The sequence below is a fragment of the Colletotrichum scovillei genome (genome assembly GCF_011075155.1).
Source record: "Colletotrichum scovillei strain TJNH1 chromosome Unknown Contig00009, whole genome shotgun sequence".
Classification (NCBI taxonomy): Eukaryota; Fungi; Ascomycota; class Sordariomycetes; order Glomerellales; family Glomerellaceae; genus Colletotrichum; species Colletotrichum scovillei.
In genome coordinates, this window is record NW_023336267.1 from 1585237 (window position 1) to 1604769 (window position 19533).

Below are 19533 nucleotides of genomic sequence, written 5' to 3' on the forward strand. Positions count from 1 at the left end.
ACTGGCACCATCGCTTTGTACATGTAGACATATCGGGTTTAATGCCATGCAATGTCGAGGACTGAAGGCTTGTTACGCATCATGAAATGCTTAGAAATGGCAATGTAGCCTCCATACTCACATGCCGTGTTTTACCATCTGAACCTAGATAAGCAGTAACAAATATTCTCCAGTAAGAGAGTCGCGACGATCAATGGCTTCAAGTCGTGGTCTGTTGCCTGAAGTTCCCTGGCGGCCCTCTGCCGCGAATGGTGGCTGCATGGAGTGACTATCCAGCTTCAAGCCTACGAGACGGTTCACGTTGAGGGTGGTCGGTAGACTTTCCCTATGCAATCCCGGAATCCAAGAGACGAACCCCGTATCCGTATCCGTCGTGATTGGCAGCAGACCGGCTGACCGGCCACAGGCACACACAATCCGAGCCTTGCGATCCTACTTACTACCTACTACCAGCTTACTTTTTTCGGACGATGACTTCGACCCGCGATTCAGTTGTGGTGTGCAGCGGCTGGTACGTGGTATGCAACGTCGGTGAATCGGCCTTACGGTCCATGTACGCCTCACTCAAAATACCATGTGCCGGCTGCTGACCGGCTTCCTACCGGCCTTCCTCCCAGTCATTCTTCCACGCTGTGGATGTTTCATTGGGTGCCATATTTCTGCCATTCCGATTAAAGATGATAGTGCAAGGAGACCGGGTACGTCGGACGGTCATCTCATCTTCCACAGGCTGTCACGGAGCTGCCTCAGAACGTCAAAACCCTTTGACCGTCTGGGGCGTGATAGGTCGCATCCCAAGGGAAGTGGCTCAATTGAGGGGGTATGCTCGTCGTCTTTTCAACCCACCGCCCAAAGTTCAAGATCGGACTACAGGAAAAATCATAGCGGGTGTAGTGGAAAAAAGGGATGGTGCATGTTTCCGCGCGGGTGTGTGGTGGGCAGACCCTGTCGCTGAAACCCCTTCTCTAACTCTGTCAACTTACACACAGATCCGAGTGACGCACGCCACGAAGAGGATCTTGACACGGCTATGTTCTGTTTCCGGGATGACCAGACAGCAAGCCTCCTTGGAAGGACCGCACACCACCTTTCAGGGTAATCAAGTCGTCAATGTTCCCAGCCGACTTTTCCGACCGGGGCCTGGGTTGCACCAAATCCTTGCTCTGTTTAAGCCTCCGCCCCTCCTCTTCAACAGGTTGTTGTCAACCTCATATCTTGAGGTGGTGTAAGGTGACAAGTCTGTCTTTTACTCTTCATGTGCTAGCGTTCTTTTGCTTCTTAATTCCTTTTCGAGATCGGCCATCAAGGCATCTGACATACTCTCCCACGATACCACATGCTGGCATGGCTTAAAACTAATTCTCATCGCATCTGAGAGAACCCTTGAGAGGCATACGAGGCCCTCAATCATCTCACGCACCAACATGTGGCTTCTTAAAGCCGCTACGATAGCGGCAGCAGCTGCAGCAGCAGGTCTTCAACTTGGGCCTCTGCACCCAGTTCAATTAGAAGAGAGGCAGCTTGCCGATGCAACTTCTTTCATCGCGGAGCTACCAACTGGACAGCAACAAGCTGATCCAACATCAACAACAGCGGCCGTTGCAACAACTCCACCTCCTCCACCCCCTCCACCGCCGCCTCCCCCGCCAACCTCAACATCGACAACGTCGACTACTACGCCGCCGCCTCCACCTCCACCGCCAACGACGTTTACATCGATATCGATCCCGGCGCCAACAACCGTAATCACATCTTCGTCCGTGGCACCACCTCCCCCGCCGCCGCCACCAACAACATCAACGACATCGCAAGCTCCGTCTACTACGGTAGCACCCCCAGTATTCTCTCCGCCCCCGGCACCGACAACAACAAGCCAAGTAAGGACAACGACATCGATGCCGATCGCTCTTCCGGCCAGCACGACTGGCGCTGCAGTACAGCAGCCTCCTCCGCAAGGAGCAGGGTCAGCCCAGCCTCCAACCGAGAGACTCGTTGATCCCGCTCAAGGCGCTTTCATCGGCGGCGATCCCACGACTAACATCGATGTACCGGTCACTTTCCTCTTCCTGCTGCTCTTCGCGGCTGGTGCGTACACGCACATTAGGATCTACCGTGCCAATGCCAAACGCGGTCACAAGTTCTTGCTATCGGATCTCATGTTCGATTTTTGCATGGTCAGAACTGTCACTTGTATTATGAGAATTGTCTGGGCTTTTGAGAAGGGCCGAGTAGTAATTCTCGTCGCACTAATCGTTCAATTCGGAGGGTAGGTTCTACAGCGAATGTCCACACCCAAAGTACTGTTACTGACTTCATTATAGAGCTGTCGTGGTGATGGTGGTCAATATCTTCTTTGCTCAAAGAATTGTTCGGTCAATCCATCCTCACTTTGGATGGCATCCCGCCTTCCGGGTCTTCATCCTTTTCTTCCTTTTCTCGGTCCCGGCCGTGGTTGTCTCGAACAGTACGTCAATTGGTGTCTCATTCTTCAAGATTGAGGACCAAGACCGTGTCGACACCGCACTCAATGTCCTCAAAGCTGGTGTCTCGTGGATCATGCTTCTCGCGGTTCTGCCACTCATCATCGTCTTCATCGCAGCAGTGATTCCTGGACCTAGACCCGAGAGATTCGGGCAAGGTGATACTCACCAGAAGATTGCCGTCCTCTTCATTGGCGCCATACTGCTAATTGGTGGTCACGCGGTGCGTCTTGCAGCGACTCTGATGGCCGAGCCACCCAATACACCAAACAAACTCTTCAGTAAAGAAGTATTTTACACCACCGGTTTCATGTTGGAGATTTTCGTTGTGGTTTTCTATGCAGTTGTCCGCATCGATCTTTTATTCCACGTCCCCAATGGATCGAAGGGCCCGGGAGACTACTCCAGGAAGCCGAAGCCTGGTGAAGAGGACTACGAGGCTGCACTCCTCACCAGAGAAGAAATCGAAGATGAGCTGGCCGGACTGGGCCACCCGTATGAAGTTGTCGACTCTTCCGGCCTGGGCAGAGATGGTTCTGGCCGCACCATTGTTGCTTTCAGCACAAGACGTATGAACGGCGAGAAGCCTGTCGTACTACCGCCCAGACCAGAAGCATACAGCCGTGTCAGATCGATCCGTGGGTCTGTCAGGTCCATGCGTGGCTCCATGAGGTCTGCTGGCGGTGGCATCTCTCGGATGATGTCAGTGCGCAGGTCTGCTGCCGCACCGTATTTGAATGAGGTCGAAGTCGGTCAACCCGAGTTCAGAGACAATCCTTTCCAAACACCGCCAGTCAGTCATTACGGTGTAGCACAGCCGCTGTTCATTCAGTCGCGGTTCAGCAGATATACGGACCCAGAGGATGCGAGGACACCTTTGCGACCAGAAAGTCAGGCAACGTCTGGAGAGATCCCGCTGAGTCTTGATCGAGAAGGTCTCGGCCCTTACGAGGGACGGCCACTAGCTCGACGGTCATCAGTACAAAAGTTCACAGCACAGGAGCGGGAGGGGAACCCCTTGAAGTAGAGGGCTTATGAGTATGAATATAGACAGTACATGTAGTGGGAAACCGGAATGGATACTAGCGGGATCAGCTTGGTTGCTGGAATGACAGCAGTATGGTGGAGTTCCAATACATATTTGCCAATTATTGTATATAGTAATCCAAGTTAGTGTATAAATCTTTACACTGTTGTGCGCAAGGCAAACTTCTCCGTGAATTTCTACCCGATGGGCGGAAGTGTATAGAGTTAATACTGACCCAATGATGTGTTTTATATGTCTCTACTGTTGATCTTGCCACATTGCTACATAGCCTACGTGTTGTAGGTACTCCGGAGATGTAGCGTCTAGCACCACATGTATGAGTAGATTCGTAAAGGAGAACATTGAACGAACGCTCTGTAGAAGCGATTGAACGAGATTTGTCTCTCTGAAGTTCAAGGTATATTAATTTCGAGAGAGATTCTCCCATTTTTATATATGACGGCCGCTTAGCATGTTCGTGACGGACCCTGCCGCAATACATCACCGCGCCCATGCCCAAACCCCTTGATCGTACACATTCTTATCCTTGCTTCAATGCTTCCTAAGACCGAGCAATCCCATTAGTCCACCCAAGAGTCCTCCTCCACCACCTGGTCCCGCCGCCGGAGCTTCTGCTGGAGCCTCCGGGGCAGCAGCAGGAGGAGGCGGGGGATTGTCGATAGCAGTCGCTAGCCCAACGGCAGTCCCGTCCGGCATCACGGCCTGACAAACAGTTGTGGAACCGGGAGGGGCGGCCGGTGGACCTGGAGGGGGTGCGGCGGGAAGAGGCGCGACAGAAGTGCCACCGAAGACGCCAATGCCTTGGTCTAGAACGGTGCTGAGAGCCGTTGCGCTCTTTTGTGCATCGCCATTGAGTTCGGGAGGGACCTTGCTGACAAGAGCCTGGGCGAGGGCGACACTAGCAGACTTTTGATCCTGAAGAGCAACAGCCACCAGCGGTGTTGCGCCCAGAGAGTCAACCAGAGACTTCTTCGCTACAACATCATTGATGGTGACCTTGACGTTGTTTGTGAGAGCGTCCGTGGCAGCCTTGAGATTAAGCGCATCCTTTTTGTTGAGGACTTCGGATCCCTGGACCTGGGTGGTGGCGTCTTCGATGGAACTCTTCACATTGCCGACGGCATTCAACAGCTGGATTCCGCCACCGAGGGTGACCGTGTTCGTGGCTTTCACGGAGTTATCAAGACTTTGAAGTGCTGAGTTGATAGTATTTAGAGCAGCTTGAATCGTTGCCAGGTCGCGCTTGTACTTGGCATGTTGTATAGAGACAGGAGCGGCGAGAACTGTGACCGCAGCAAAGGTAAAGGACAACAGAGAACGTAGTAACATCGTGAGCCTGCCGGAAGCCCGTCTCCTTGGACGAAAAGGATTGAAGTTCTGCTTCCTTTCAATATTAAAGAGAGTGTGGTGGGGAGGGAGGGAGGAGACAAACGAGGAGGAACTTCAGATCGTTCCAGCTCGGTGGGTTTGGATTATGAGTTGACGGATAGTAGGTGGGCAAGGAGTCTGTGAATGAAGTTTGGACACGACTACGACGTCCATATAACGCAAGGGAGAGGGAGGTGATGGCAGGGCCAGGCCCATCCCAAAGCGACTTGGCTGCCGCAGGTCCCGATGTCACCAATGGGCCTAGCCTGAAATTTGGGACTGCCGGCTCTCTCATGAGGCAAAGTTGAGACGGTCTTGACTTTCGGTGTGGGAGTAGTGACATCCGCGATGTGAGCGGAGGGTTATTTCCTGCAGGCTGTCTCCTATCAACAGTCTGGGGCCAAGGTTGTAGAAGGTTGTGCAAGATGAAGCCATGGGTACGGCGTTGTGATGGCCGGCGAGCTGCGCGATTTGGTAATGCGAGCCACATACATTTCATATCGGTTCCCTAAAGAAGCAACTTAGTTCGAGTTCTAGTTTCAGGTACCGAAAGTCCAGACGATTCAGACCACTCGAATTGGATATGCTGGATATGTTATCTTCCTACTCCCACCGGCTCGGTTTTCAAGACGACATTGCATCCATACCGCCGACTCAACAATGCAACGACCACTGCTTGGCTGCAGCCCTTGACGACCTGATATTCTACCAAATGTTTTTACGTTCATGCGTTCTCCGTCATGTTGAATTCCCTGAGTAATATCGAGGTGTAGAACAGTTAGACCACGACTGTGACGTGAGGGGATATTGCCGAGTCAGGCATTATCAGCTCGGACTCCCCCATATCATGTCATCGAATGAGTTTCCCGATTCAATGTTGATACAACCTTGACTCTACCCAGACCGTCTCAACTCTTTCTCGTTTTCGTTTCACAACTCGCACAGGCTTTGTTTCCTTAAACAGGGCATTTATATGGTCTAATTCCGATCCGTGAAATGATCAACCCATGGCAGGGAAGGGGGGAAGCAGGGCTTAGTTGACAGCGGTCCCCTAGACTAAAGTCAAAGTCTCCAACCTGTCATCGTCCAAGCCAGAAAACGGCTTTGGGATTTCGTCATCCTCGAAGTTCATGATACGAGCAGTTCCGACCACTTCGAACTCCTCGCCTCGTGGTCGGAGAATCAGCTCTTCCATTAAGCCGGCCCCGACCACCGGCACGTCACCGGTTTGGACTTGGCCGTCGCACACTGCCAGCATGCCCTGGCCAACCAGGCAAAGGCTCAGGCCCTGACAAGCCAGCAGGACGCTAGACGTGGTGTCAATGTCTGTCATATTCTCGTTCATCATTGACCAGCCAATGGACTGTGCATTGGGTCTCTGGCAGCCTCCATGCGCGCTCACGCATCGTCCACGCCGAGAAGCGGATTTGACGAGTTTTTTTGTCGACCGTTGTCCTTCGACAGTGAAACCCATCATGAGCCCCCTGTAAAAGTTTGCCCACCAAGTCTGCGTGATATCCGCCTTGGGTTTGAATTCATCGTCGCTTGTCTTTTTGGTTGCTAGACTCGCGATGAGAGCAAGTAAGGCTTCAGCACCACGTCTTCGAGACGGAAAGAATTCCAGGCTCTCAGCAAAGAGGAACCATTTAGCTACTGCGGGTAGTACTAGATCTTTGATATCTTCGCCATAATTCACCGTCGTTGATAGGTATCGTGCGTTTGGTACATGGGATCCGCTAATCATCGTCACAGGCGGCAGGCGTCGAGCCCTGATTAATAATTGTCCGGTGTTGCGTCCGCTTTGCAAGAGGCCAATTGCCGAAACCTCTTCAGCGATGATCGGTGGAGGATTCGAAAGCAGGTCCCACTGATCTTTAAAACCTCCAGGGCTGAATTGGCTGAAATCTGGAACCCATGATGGCAGTCCGTCTACTTTGTCTTCGCTAGACCCCATATGCAAAACCCAAAATGAACCCGAATGAAGGCAGAGGGCCAATGCGAGGTCCTCATATACTCTGGTGACGGGTTTCGTGTAATCCGGATTCGGCACACTGATACCGAGCCTTCCGAGAAGGTTATGAAGTGAAAAGCTCTGGTCGCGTTTGTCCATTGCGTTTCTCCTTCTGATCGTCTTTATCAACCGGGTTGCGAGATATGCAGAGGCCAGCTTCGGGATATTCGAGTTTTCGTGCTTCTCTCCGAGTAAGGCTGAGCGATAATTCATCTTCATCCCGAAACTGTCTGCGAGATTGACTAAATCAAACTCGCTTGTTCGGTGCCCAAATTTGCGACCCGCGAGAGTGGTCCAGTGCTTTAGACACGCATTCAAAGATTCCCAAGAAAGGGAAGACTTTCCTAGCGTGATAACCACATGCTCAGATAAGCACAGTTCTTGCAGCGTCCATGTCCTTGTAAACCAAGGGACCTTGGTCAGAAGCTCGATGGCTTTTAAGACGTTTCTGCTTGGGACTGCATTCGTATAAGTTTCAGCTCCAGGAGCAAGCACGGCATGTGCTGTCTTCACTGTTGGTTCCGCAAGGTTGTGCGTAAGAGGGATAACTCACGTCGCGGTGTCGAGCGCTTTGCCTCCGGCGAAGCTCTCAGCAAGAGTCCCACCCATCTACATCGTCGGAATAAGGAGAGCAGTAAGTTACCGGGTGACTCATCCGTACCAATCCAAACAATTGTGCGCGCGGCGAATCTGTATACATCTCCCATCAAAGCCACCTGGACGTTTTTCTCCGGAATACTGGACTGGTCGATACAGATTGCATCAATCCAGAGCACACGTTCTCGATCGGAATACCGCAAATGACGCAAAGCCTCTAGACAGTTCTTCGTGACGTCAACACGGCAACCGTTGCACCGTATCGGGTGTTCGCCACGTCTCCCGCCCCAGACGTACGAGAGCGCTTCGTATGGTGTTGTCTCCTGCGATGAGCTTCCTAGTCGCACCTCTCTCAAATCGCATTGAATTGGATCGTCCAACTCGATTGATGGACTCAAAATTACAATGCGAACTGATCTCTCGCAATTAAGCGGTGCATACTGTAAGAATGGAAGACTGTCGGCGGCGACACTCGCTGAAAGTGACATGATGAGCCAAATATAAAATGAACAAAGTTCAAACCTCAATATCTGGCTACTTGAGATGCGGAATCTCCAAAGGCTTAGTCCAGAAATGCTAAAGATTGGAAATGAGGTGAACAGGAAGCCAGACAGGGGAGCTTACATGTGGACAGATGCTAAGTGTCTCATGTCGGTTCAAGTATCAGGAGCCCAGAAACTCATGTTAGACAGCTGTAGGCGAGGCTTGCAATCTTCCAAAGAACATCAGTTTGTACAGGCAAGCCTGTGGCTGAGTACTCAAGTGTCTGCCTTGCCACGTCTGACATGCATTCTGTCGCATGGTCAGAAGCGAATGAATGCTTGTGACGGCAACGCACTACTGCAAGCTGCCGCCACATTCACGAAATGACCATTCGGAAGCCAATGAAGTTCAAGCAAAAGGGGAACATCTCTGTTTTCTTTGCCGCGCGATGATTTCCAGTGGCACAGTCCCCGTATCTATGCAGAGTAAGCAGCTGGCGGCATCAATTTCAGTTCGCCATCATAGGCGCGTAAGGCAGCCAGATCTCGAATGAATGGGAAGAACTGCAAAGAGATTGCTGAAAAGGGGTATTTTTCCACGAGCAAATTCTTGCTCTCTTCATTTTTCCAAACGCAACAACTGACAGCACATAACTTTGCTTAAGTAACTTCAAAGGATACCATGGCAGAACTCAAGACTACAGGTGGCGAGCCGCTTCTTAGCACTGGACAGACAAACGACAAGCTCGAAACAGCAGTTGAGAACCAAGAGTCAGATTCCAGCTCAGAGAAAATTCCAGAGTCGGACTCCTCCGCCCAACAAGACACGGACGATGGCTCTGATAGGGACTCCGGTTCCGGCAAAGACGATGAGCCCAGCAAGAAAGCCGTTCAAAACCTTTATGAAGGCAAGAAGGAATGCAATTGCTGCATCAACTGGGTTGAAGAAGAACCAGAGAACAAGAAGGAGGCTGCGACTGGCACAGTCATCACAGTTCGCCGCAACCGAGACCATGAAAAGGAAAAGTCGCTTTCATTGCATTCCATCTTGGTGCACAGCGAGCAATTGAAAGACACTTTGCGAGACGTCCTCCGCGGCACTGGTTCCGCCATCACTTCCAGGGATTTCGTTCTTGAGCGGCCTTTTGAGAACGTCTTTCACCGATGGGCGGCGATGACAGAAATGTTCAAGAAGTCAGAAGACAAGGAAGATTTGCAGCATTTCAAGTTGCTTTACGAAGTCTTGTCCACAGAACTAGGCGATTTCTTCGACGAGGTGAACGATCTTCTGTCTAATAGCTTGATCACATATCCCCTCCTCTGGACAATCTTTCCTCGTGGCGAGATCTGTCTGTCCGCAGACGAATTGGGACAGGCTGTTGCTGTGAGAGCTCGTAATGGTGCATACTCGAAAGAAGGTTACCGGCTCAAATGTGACTTCATCGACACGGATGGCAAGACTTTTGGACTTGCAGGCATATGCCTGGAGATACCTTGCTTCAAGGACGCAGCATCAATCGCAAGCTTACCCGTCAGCCCTCTCAAGTACAACCCAGAGGCGGAGGGAATCAAGGAAATTCTGGTTCGTCGAGGACGGCGCTTTGCAGAGCTCTCTGGCTTCCATCACAAGAAGTGCAACGGTCAAGAGTGGTACATTGGGCGCAAAGACGCTTGGCAGCCGAGAAAGGTATGCTAGTCGCCCTCCCTGATCCTTTTTCTACCTTACTCGTTGCTAAGACACTCGGCAGTCAACCGGGCGTATTATCATTGACCCCGAGACATTCGACGATAACAACCCTGCTAAGGCCGTGTTTCTGAGACCTTTGAGCTCAGACGAAAACGACGTGACTTCATTTGCAAGATCTTTCAAGTTAGTCAGGGATAGTGAGTTTCTGTTGTGCGGAAGCACAGTTCGGGGGTACTCCTTGAAATCGAAGGCTTGGGGTGAGTGTCGCTTGTTAAGCTCCCAAAAGAAAACTTGAATTGACGAGACTTTGTAGCCAAGTTCACTGTGGACGATGTTGGTGAGATTGAATGGAACGATACCTGCGCGTCGAACCTCATCCTTCCCAATGGGTACAAAGATCTCTTGCTATCTCTAGTTGAGGAGCAGATGCTTGCTGAAGATGGCTTCGATGATTTCATCGAGCAGAAGGGTACGACAAGCTATTCATGTGCGTGAACAATGAAGGACGTCAGGCTAATTATGGCCAGGCCAGGGCTTGGTCCTCCTCCTCAGTGGCGACACAGGTGTTGGCAAGACACTGACAGCCGAAGTCGGTAGGTTTCCTGAACCTCCTATGTCGTTTGGCATAACGCGATTCAGCTGACAGTCTCTCCAGTGGCCGAAAAGATGCGTGCTCCTCTATACGCAGTCAGCGCTGGCCAACTGGGATTCGATGCCGAAGAGCTTGAGGCAAGACTGAAGCTAGTGTTAGACATAGCGTCTAAGTGGGACGCTGTACTGCTACTCGACGAGGGCGATGTCTTTCTTGAGAGGCGGACGACATCTGATCTTCATCGCAATAGATTGGTCTCCAGTAAGTTGCTTTAAAACCACCAGTGGACTTTTCGAAGACCGCACTTTGAGAGTTAACATTGTTCAAGTCTTCCTTCAACTTCTAGAATACTACTCAGGCACTCTAATAATCACCACCAATCGCGCCGCGGTTATTGACGAGGCAATCAAATCACGCATTCACATCAACATCAGGCTTCCCGGGCTGACTATCGAGGCCCGCAAGAGCCTATGGGAGAATCTGCTAAAGGAAAACAAGATCAAGCACGGCCTTATCAAGGCTGACTTTCAGTCATTGGCAGAGGTTGATGTCAACGGAAGAGAGATTAAGAACGCTCTCAAGTCAGGCATACTTATGGCACGTAAAGCAAAAGAGCCTGTATCGATGACTCAGCTACGTGTTGTTCTAGACATTCTCACGGCATCGAAGACCACTTAGATATACACATGGATACCGTTGATCTCAGTCACCACCTTGTTCATAATGCGCGCAAGTATGCTAGGAAATTGTAGACGAGATTGCATCCTGAATGTAATAACTTCATATCAATTATATCCATAGAGCCCAACAGCATGGCGCATCAAGTTCATGCTACAGGACATTGGCCACTTGGATATGTAGAAGACTGGCTCACTTTTTTGTCAAGATGAATCTTAGTCCATGATACTCTAAGTGATATCATAATATTACGGAAACTCATTGGGACTTGTGCTGCATTCAATGAGGCAGCCGTCAACATTCATATAAGCTATGCGTCCTCTTCGTGCATGCTATGTGGGAATGCCAAGTGATGGACGATTCCCCTAAGTAAGGTAGAACCCAAGAACTGACGTGATGACTACCGTAGCCCCTTTTCCTCAAATCCTTCAATGTCTATCAATTGATCAATCTGCACCATCTCCATCCTCAAGCTGCAACATTGTACTATCCGAATCTCCCAAGCCGATATCTCTTCAACGCCCCTAATGGCTCTCGCATCGTCATCTAGACCTTCCTTTACGAGACTGTAAGAGCTTGCAGTCTTGTGGTCAACTTTCGTCTCTCGGCATTGTTGTGGACCATCTGGAGTTTGAACGCATGATGTGGCGCGCTCTGGCTGACATAGTGAGCCTGGGTTGCTGGTTGTGACCCCTTCACGTGCATTTCATGGCAGGAGCATTTGATTAGATGTAGTTGCATGTAGGCTATTGGCATCTTGGAGCCGATAGCTGGCTATCGATCCATGTGGGCTATCCCACGGATCGGCCACTATCCAGGGAGCAACTGGTCGTCTGAAGCCAACTTCTTAATGTAGCCCGGTTCTGGTCCAGGTCGCGTTGAAGAGCCTTCCATTGTTACATTGCGTAAAAAAGATAGGCATAAGCAGTCTCGCGCTTCGCGCAGAATTGTATCAATGGTTTACCTGTCGCTCAAGATGTAGTCGACCGGTGTTCCATACTCACACCCCGTACTTCGGCACGATCTTAGTACAAACCTCTCAACTCAAAACCTTCAGTAAGCAACAGCAATACGCAAGATGACAGTCTAAGCCGGATATTCAAACCTAAAGCTTGCATTTATGGTCATCTCAGCTTCCGGTATCTCTGTTGATTATGCGGCTGATTGAGGTAGAATCCGCAGCTCGCACGTCTTCCCTACTGACATATGTACTTAGGCGCCTTCATACCCAGGAATCACCAGTTACAGACAATCCAAGTTGGCGAAAAGTGAATAAGTAGTGTGAACCCAAGTTGTTGTATCACATTCGGGGCTTACGAGAGAAGCACCGCCCACATGGGCCTCATAGACACGTTCGCAACATGAAGCCACCATGTTGCAACTCACACGTTCAGTATGTATTGCACTCAAACGGAAAGATGGTGAGTGGAGTAGGCAAGTCGCCACTAGATTACCTTCGGTAAATAACTAGAAATAATCTGCTGTCCGGGCTAGACCAGAATTTTCTTCTAGGTGAAATCACAGGGGGTATGGTCCATTGACAACTTCGTCGTAAATACCAAAGTAGCTATGAGGACAAAAACCTTCCAATCATAAAGCAGGCTGTATTTGTGTAGCTCGACGGAACATGCTTCGACGGCCATCTGAATTGCGACAGTATTGAAAAATCCTGCAGATCAAGAGCGTCGAATGATGCGTGCTCTACCATTCTAGCATCTACTTGCCAGCTTCACGACGATCCGGTATGTGGGCGCGCGACTCCTAGTCGAAAGTCTGTTGATCAATATCAACAGGCTTTTAAGCTTAGATGGCGAGATGAAGTGACCGGCCGACCATGCTGGAAATTGCATCGTCCGAGCGCTAACCATCCCCTACAAGTCCGCAGGGCCCAGTATTACGAGCACGATATCCGGTGGGATTGACTCGGGTAGGCATTTAAGGTTGCCTCACCTGTAGATTAAACAGAGCCCACTCACTGCCGCGCCCCTTTCGAGCACTGCACAGTCGGGAAAGGCCAAGCTTTCGAACTTGATGGGGTCTTCTGCCCACCACCGTCTCAAGTTCATGAAAAGCTCTCTATCTCACCGTGGATGGACATTCCGGACGACGTCAAGCAATGCTAGCGGAATCGAGTAAATGAAGCCAGTGCAACGCGTAAAGAGAACCAAAAGGAACTTCATTCAGGGGCGAGAGCCTTATGGTTATTAATTCTCCGTTCCCTTTCCTTCAATGGTGCAACGCGGCCACCAGTAGAAGGGGGATCGCTCGTAGTTCAAACTGCTGATCCCCGGGCTGGCTAATGCGCGCTTGCGCTGTGCAGCGGTGACCCCACGAATTGCACAGCGGGTGGCGCTGTTTGAGAATGCGCAAACGAACACGATCGACAAACGCAGGAAGGATGAATTATCCTTCTTGATCATCAACAATTGGAGCTCAACCGCAAGGTGTCAACGAAAAGCAAGCAGACATCGGAAGGTTTGACAAAAGCAGAGCAGAGTTCTAGGGGGTGAGTTCGTTCGAACTAAATTGAACGGGGGAGCCAATGGTCTGTGGAATTTTGGTTGATTAAAGGCTGGTTTGAGCTTTCGCCCCAGCTTCGAGGGCAGCTCTCTCCTTCAGTCTTAGGTGCATTCGTGTGTCAATTCGTCAAATGAACTTGGCGTTTGCGGACTGATCTTCTTGGCTGGAAGAGTACAACCTTTCCATCACTCTCCCTGGACAGGAACTTAGGTTCCCCGATCTGGCCTTTGCGCCCTCAAGTCCAACCAGCACACCCTGGGAACGTGACTCGCTGACGATCGAAATGCGGAGGGTTTTCTTCCACCCATCCAGTCTGAAAAACTTCAAATGGACCTGAAGGAGTAGGCTTGCGAGATTGATTGGCGGACCTTGAGGGCGAAAGGGGCCGTTTGACGTGCGATCCCCCGTCACCAAGAAAAGCTCAATCCGGGACGGCCGATCTAATCTTTCAGGCGCTGGCGGCCACGGCGTGGGCGGGGACGAAAGACATTCTGAAACGATGCGGTTCTCACCTTTGGCGAAGGAACCATGTCGATGTTGAATGTTGACTAAACATCCGCCTCTGGTCACGTCGAAGACACCAGCCTCTGAGAGACTGAAGAGAGGAGAGCTGAGCCTCCTTCCAGCCTCAATCGGGGAGGAGGACGATGGGAGACTAAGAGGAATCGAGGAAGTGGTCCCGGCCGGGCCGCCCACATCGGCTTCGAAGCCGCTGGAGACTTTGAGTAGAAGCTGGCGAATCGGGGGCCGGAAAGACGGCAGACAGCGGGACGTCTTGGCGGGAGAGACGGGGACCGGGCCCCCCTAGAACCCTGAACCCTTGGCCGAGGAATGCGAGAAATGGTAGGGTAGCGAAGCTGGATGGCACGCAAGTGGCTTGAGGTTGTAGGGAGAGCAAGGGGAAGGGCGGAGGGTTTGTCGCACGAAGTCGTTTTCGGACCCCTTGGCAGGCAACTCTGAAACTGAGAAACATCGGCGCCAGTGTTCCATTACTCGCCTCTTCTTGCCTCGTGCTGCCTCCTCGGTTGCACTTGTCCGCATTGTTCGTCTCTTGGCGACAGGCAAGGTTTGGAAAGGTTGCGGGCTGCTCCTCCAGTCTCCTCCGCCAAGTAACCTCAACCCACACGGAGAGGAGCAGAGGAAAGGCAAACAATCCCAACTTCTCTCTGCCAGACTGCCCCAATGCCCCCCAAAGCCAGGGATGGCACAGTGAATGGGTGGTGTGGGTGTTCGCAGCAACAGCGCTTCCTGACGCAATGACATGGACAAGACAGCGGCTGCACGGGCTCTAGACAGGCCCAGAGGAGCTGGCAACGTTGCAAGGGTGGATGGAAGAGACGAGACCAAAAAGTAAAGACGTCCCTGTTTCTTCCTTTTCAAAGCCCTCTTGGAGGTTCTTCTGTACGTTAACCCTTCACGTCGTTCGGCAACCAACAACTCTGGGAACGTCACTCTTCCCCCCCTCCTTTCGATACAAGGCCAAGATGACTTGAAGCTTCTTTCTTGAATTCGCAAGTTTCCCTTCGTCGCCTTTGTCACCTTCTTTACCTTCTCTTCGCGGGCAGTGCCCTTTTCTTTTCCATTCGACCTCCCTCTCAGCTGCGCTGCTTCATCAAATCTGTGTCTCGACGACCTAGTTTCATACCTTTGTGACTTTTCCCTCGACCGTAGACTCGGATTTTTAGCACTTGATCAACAATCAACAATCCAACCTAACTGTTTACTCAATACCAAACTCAAAATGGTCTCTCCTATGGGCACTCTCAGGAGGTAGGTTATTAATTCTGAAAGCACGAATAAGTAATAGCGAGACTAAGTAACCGCATAGGCGCGCTATTCGCCGCCCGAGATACATCAGAGACGATCTGCAGATTGAGGTCCGCGATGACAAGGGCGAAATCTCATCCGACGATGAAGATTCCCCCTCGCCCAAGAGCACCACATTTCCACCCGGCGCGAGACCAACGGCGCCCCCTCCGCCACCAGCGGTTGGAGTGGCTCCGCCTGCCGTTCTCAACCCCGCCAACCCGACGGATACGGAGAGCAGCACATCGAGCGATTCCCCCTCGCCCACGTCCACCGAGTTCCCGAGACCGACTGAGCCTCCGCGCGGCCCGCAACGTGGAGAAACCGGAGCTACGCCTTTTTCTTCCTCCATTAGCACCACGACTGAATCATCAAGCTCGACTAAGACTCTTCCCACTGCCATCCCGAACAGCCGCAGCACCACCAGCTTCGATGCGCAACCGACAGGGGGGACGACCAGGGGAGGCAATGAGACGGGCCTAGGGAACGACAGGTCTGATGACATTGGATGGACACCGACTGCGATCGCGTTTGGGACTATTGGTATGTTATCTCACTACCCGTCACTGCCATCGAGGATGGATGCCACGTCTTCATGAACACCTAATCTAACCATACTAATAGCCATCGCTGCCCTCTTCCTCGTCATTGGCGTCGGCATCTGGTGGTGCCTCCGCTACCGAAAGCGCCGTCAAGCCCGCCACCTCTACGAACGAAGCATCTCTCCCGACAATCATCAATACTGGGATCCCTCATCAACCTTCTCACCTCCCACCATGCCTGCCGCCCGTCCATCCCGCCGCTCACCCTCAAGCATCTTTGCCGAACTCATGGGCCACGCCTACGCCGCAGAGAATGGCAGTGCAGGAAACGGAACGTACGGCAACGACCGCAACTCGCTTACACCCCAAGGCTACCTTGACGAGAAGAGATACGATCCGGCCCGCCAGCTCCCGATCCTCGAGCCCGCGCCCGTCGCTCAGCCCAATGTCCGAAACTCCATCGCCAGCTGGATCCGTCGCCACCACCCCCTTAAGCTAAACCCCATGTCCGGCCGGAGCAGTATGTATTCCACCCGCAGCGGTTTCGGTGCCAGCACGAACAATGTCAACGCACCGCCGGTCCCGAACGTACCAGACGCCTACCGCAGCACCGAGCAAGTGCAACAATCCGGTCTTGCTCCTCCGCCTCAGCAGCGCTATGCGCCGTCTAGCCAATATCACACCGGAAGCCCTTCAACAGACTACAACACCAACTCCCTCTTGTCTCTGTACCAAACTCGACCACCCCAGCAACCCGGTCAACAGCAAGCCCCAGCAGCTCCGTGGCTTCAGGACCCGCCACCAGTCGTCTTCGGCGAGCGTGGCGTCTCCATGGCCCCGACTGAAGCGACTGAAAGCACCTGGCGAAGCTGGGGCGGCGGCGTAAACAACCCGCCTCAGCACCAGCAGCAAGCGCCGCCCGAGACTCCGCGCAAGGGCTGGATCGAGAAGTGTATCAAGTTTGGAGGTCTGAAATAATTGGGCTTGTACAAAAGAGCAAAAAGAACATGGGTTGCTGCGACTAGTTACTTACACCCCCACGCCTGCGATACCGCAAAAAGCCGATACCATAGTGTTAAATACCTGTTTCGAGTGTGCATATTGAGCGAACATACCAATCCGTACATACAAAATTGAGATTCTACGAGATCTGACTAGACTCGTTGACAATGATCTGACTCCCCAAACTCACCCAAGAATACCACTGAGTAAGTTCTCATCGGTAATAACACCAGCTGGCGTGCCTTAGATGTCATGAGACTATGATTATGCACCCACCACGAGCGCGCCACTGCTGATTGTCAACAAAGTAACCAATCAACATAATGTTGGATATGCGTCAGACGGTCATCATCACTATCACAGTAATCTAACGGGCTAAAATCAATCGCTTGGCAGAAGAGTCAGGCTCTCACCGAAATTGTGGCCTTTGGCACCCAGCACCTCTCCTGCCGCGACTTCACCTGGAGCTCTAGTAACTATCGTGAAACCGCAATCAACAACACAAGCATATGCACAATCATCCGCTTTCCGAAGTGCAGTCCTGTCTCTTCCTTCATAAGTCTCGAGGGTCATCACTCACAGCGATCAGACAAGCTGCTCGAACCAATGCTAATCACCTGGTTTTCAAAGTTGCCAAGACCTTCAGATATGTGTAAACAACGATGGCGGATGCATTACTCTTGCGGCTGTGGCTACTATGAGACGGAATGGCAGACTATTCAGTGCAACAGGACACGGCTTCACATCAACACCACCTACACAGGTGACGCCGGGATCTGCATGGCATGCGATGAAGACCCAGCCTAAGCAGCGTTGCGATTACATGTACTATTGCACCTCACAATCGATTTGGCCGCTCCTCCGTCGTTTGGTATGGAGGTCAGACTTGAGTCCAAGTAATCCATACATGTATTCGCTAGAGCCAAATACTTCAGCAGACTTTCAAGGAACTTTCAAGTCACCTCACTTCGTGCCAGCGATACAGTTCCCCATCGTGTGCGGTCTCTGCCCATTCAAGGCAGCCCTCAACTCCGTCTCAAAGTCTTTGCACCAAGCTTCCTCTCCATAAACAGGCTTCCATCCCAACTTCTCCCTTGCCACAGTCCCCTTTGTCTTGCGATGCCCAGCATACCCAGTCTCAGCAACATCCATATTCCCAGCACACGTCTCCGCCGCCTCCGCAAGGCTGACGTTCCTCACAATCTTCTCCTGCGGCCCTCCTTTCTTGGGAAGATTCCCAGTGGCAAACGCGATGTCGAGACACTTTCGCGGAATATCAATCGTCAACGTCCTCCCCACGGTCGGAAACATGATCCCCTTCTTGCCCTTGGGAACATTGGCCCCGCCACGCTCGATGATGTCTAGGACACACAGAACGTAGAGGTCCGCGAGGTCGGAGACGTGAACGTAGTCGATACAGCCCGTCTTATCGCCCAAAGTCAATCCACAGCCGTTTTCGAGCACGTAGCCCGTCATTATGGGAATCATCAAGCCCGCCTTGTTGAAGAGCCCCGATCCGGGCCCGAAGATGCATGGTGACTGAATACTGACTGCGTTGACACCGATTTCTTCCCCAACTCGGAGCACAGCTAGTTTCTGCGGTCCGTTGAGGATACGGATCTTTTGCGTCTTCGGCTTCTTCAAACTCATACACCTTCTCGGCAACGGCGTCTTCGTATTCAGCATCAGGCCTGTTCACTCCAGTCAAGGGCTTGTCCGCGATATTGGATGCGCCCGACGTGTGAATGATCCAGACCGGTTGTCCTCCGTTCCGATCCTTGCGTTTAGCGAGACCGTGAACGAAGGCCTCTGCCGAGGGCGGATGGAAACCTGAGCCTGCGTTGATCACGATGTCATGCTCGGAGGCAAGGGCTGTCAGGGCCAAGGTGTCGTCGTAAGAGACGATGGACACAGGCTTCACAAGTGATCCGTATGAGTCCGTAAGCTTTGCTGCGCGGTCTAGACCGCCGCGGACTAGTAACGTGATTGGAGAGGAAGAGGTAATGATGGAAGTGAGGGAAGGGTGTTTGAGGAGGTGGTGGAGTACGGAACCGCCAACATAGCCGGTTGCGCCGCTCAGAAGGATCTTTGGTGGTAAGTTTGAACCTGACATGATTAATGGATGAATGAGAAGCTGCTCTCGATACAATGAGTTAGGACGGACGAGTTGGCCAAAGTGTCTAGAGGTTGAAGCAGGAATTCGGCCTTCATATAGGTAAACCCCCCAGCTTCAAAGATGACCACAGGCGAGACAACCCTCTGCGGAGGGCTCATTGTTATCGCCCAGCATTATAGACCGCCAGAGACGCTCCCAGAAAGTCAAACCGACGAAACCAACAGACCCCTCGATTCTCAGCCCGCTGAAGAATCCACGGACCCTAGAGAGCATCGATCAATCACCGTCAAGAGACCACCGGACCGGACTCCGCGCTCCGCTCGCGCGACCCAACTCTGCAAGCTTTTGTGTCATTGCAGTCCGTCTTTCTCCACTTCCAAGGGTTTGCACTTGCTGTTTTAAGGATGGTGTGATGCATGAATGTTGTTGGTGAACCAACAGGTTGAGCAGCACCAACAATCACTTGGACTTTCGCATGACCAACGTCCACTGTAGGGAATATTTCGGGCACCAATGGTGTAAGCTCTCCGCTTGATATCGTAAGATCCCGAGCCCGAGGTTTATGGGACAGTAACTCTCGTTATGATTCGCCGAAGCTGGTTCA

At 51.9% G+C, this 19533-nt stretch overlaps 6 protein-coding genes across 6 annotated transcripts; 3 read left to right on the forward strand and 3 right to left on the reverse strand.

Annotated features, from left to right (window-relative positions):
- Positions 1-1336: 1336 nt before the first annotated feature.
- Positions 1337-3507, forward strand: HER10_EVM0009593 (uncharacterized protein; the record flags this gene model as incomplete). The annotated part of the gene is made up of 4 exons (XM_035479078.1): positions 1337-1347; positions 1594-1838; positions 1879-2266; positions 2322-3507. The coding sequence occupies 4 exons, from the start codon at positions 1337-1339 to the stop codon at positions 3505-3507; spliced, it is 1830 nt and encodes a 609-aa protein (XP_035329883.1).
- A 552-nt stretch (positions 3508-4059) lies between these two features.
- Positions 4060-4857, reverse strand: HER10_EVM0007598 (uncharacterized protein; the record flags this gene model as incomplete). The annotated part of the gene is made up of 1 exon (XM_035477150.1): positions 4060-4857. One exon carries the CDS (start codon positions 4855-4857, stop codon positions 4060-4062), a length of 798 nt encoding a protein of 265 aa, XP_035329628.1.
- Positions 4858-5852: 995 nt separating this feature from the next.
- HER10_EVM0008417 (uncharacterized protein) lies at positions 5853-7992 on the reverse strand (the record flags this gene model as incomplete). Its single annotated transcript, XM_035477940.1, has 3 exons — positions 5853-5972; positions 6047-7455; positions 7521-7992. 3 exons carry the CDS (start codon positions 7990-7992, stop codon positions 5853-5855), a joined length of 2001 nt encoding a protein of 666 aa, XP_035329736.1.
- A 603-nt stretch (positions 7993-8595) lies between these two features.
- Positions 8596-11135, forward strand: HER10_EVM0006334 (ATPase). Its single transcript, XM_035475922.1, has 6 exons — positions 8596-9673; positions 9735-9930; positions 9987-10142; positions 10201-10266; positions 10329-10526; positions 10594-11135. The coding sequence occupies exons 1-6, from the start codon at positions 8669-8671 to the stop codon at positions 10941-10943; spliced, it is 1971 nt and encodes a 656-aa protein (XP_035329460.1). The 5' UTR covers positions 8596-8668; the 3' UTR covers positions 10944-11135.
- Positions 11136-14868: 3733 nt separating this feature from the next.
- On the forward strand, positions 14869-16876 carry HER10_EVM0003028 (uncharacterized protein). The gene is made up of 3 exons (XM_035472716.1): positions 14869-15233; positions 15292-15812; positions 15894-16876. Exons 1-3 carry the CDS (start codon positions 15205-15207, stop codon positions 16787-16789), a joined length of 1446 nt encoding a protein of 481 aa, XP_035329038.1. The 5' UTR covers positions 14869-15204; the 3' UTR covers positions 16790-16876.
- A 900-nt stretch (positions 16877-17776) lies between these two features.
- HER10_EVM0011563 (NAD dependent epimerase/dehydratase) lies at positions 17777-18926 on the reverse strand (the record flags this gene model as incomplete). The annotated part of the gene is made up of 2 exons (XM_035480991.1): positions 17777-18363; positions 18401-18926. The coding sequence occupies 2 exons, from the start codon at positions 18924-18926 to the stop codon at positions 17777-17779; spliced, it is 1113 nt and encodes a 370-aa protein (XP_035330109.1).
- Between the last annotated feature and the right edge of the window lie 607 nt (positions 18927-19533).

Bases quoted from the DNA above. Each gene is read 5' to 3' on its own strand.
- HER10_EVM0006334 (XM_035475922.1), top strand. From the start codon at position 8,669: ATGGCAGAACTCAAGACTACAGGTGGCGAGCCGCTTCTTAGCACTGGA. The intron at 9,674-9,734 runs GTATGCTAGTCG...GACACTCGGCAG, and splicing joins ACGCTTGGCAGCCGAGAAAG to TCAACCGGGCGTATTATCAT. The intron at 10,143-10,200 runs GTACGACAAGCT...AATTATGGCCAG, and splicing joins TGATTTCATCGAGCAGAAGG to GCCAGGGCTTGGTCCTCCTC.
- HER10_EVM0003028 (XM_035472716.1), top strand. From the start codon at position 15,205: ATGGTCTCTCCTATGGGCACTCTCAGGAG. The intron at 15,234-15,291 runs GTAGGTTATTAA...GTAACCGCATAG, and splicing joins CCTATGGGCACTCTCAGGAG to GCGCGCTATTCGCCGCCCGA. The intron at 15,813-15,893 runs GTATGTTATCTC...CCATACTAATAG, and splicing joins GATCGCGTTTGGGACTATTG to CCATCGCTGCCCTCTTCCTC.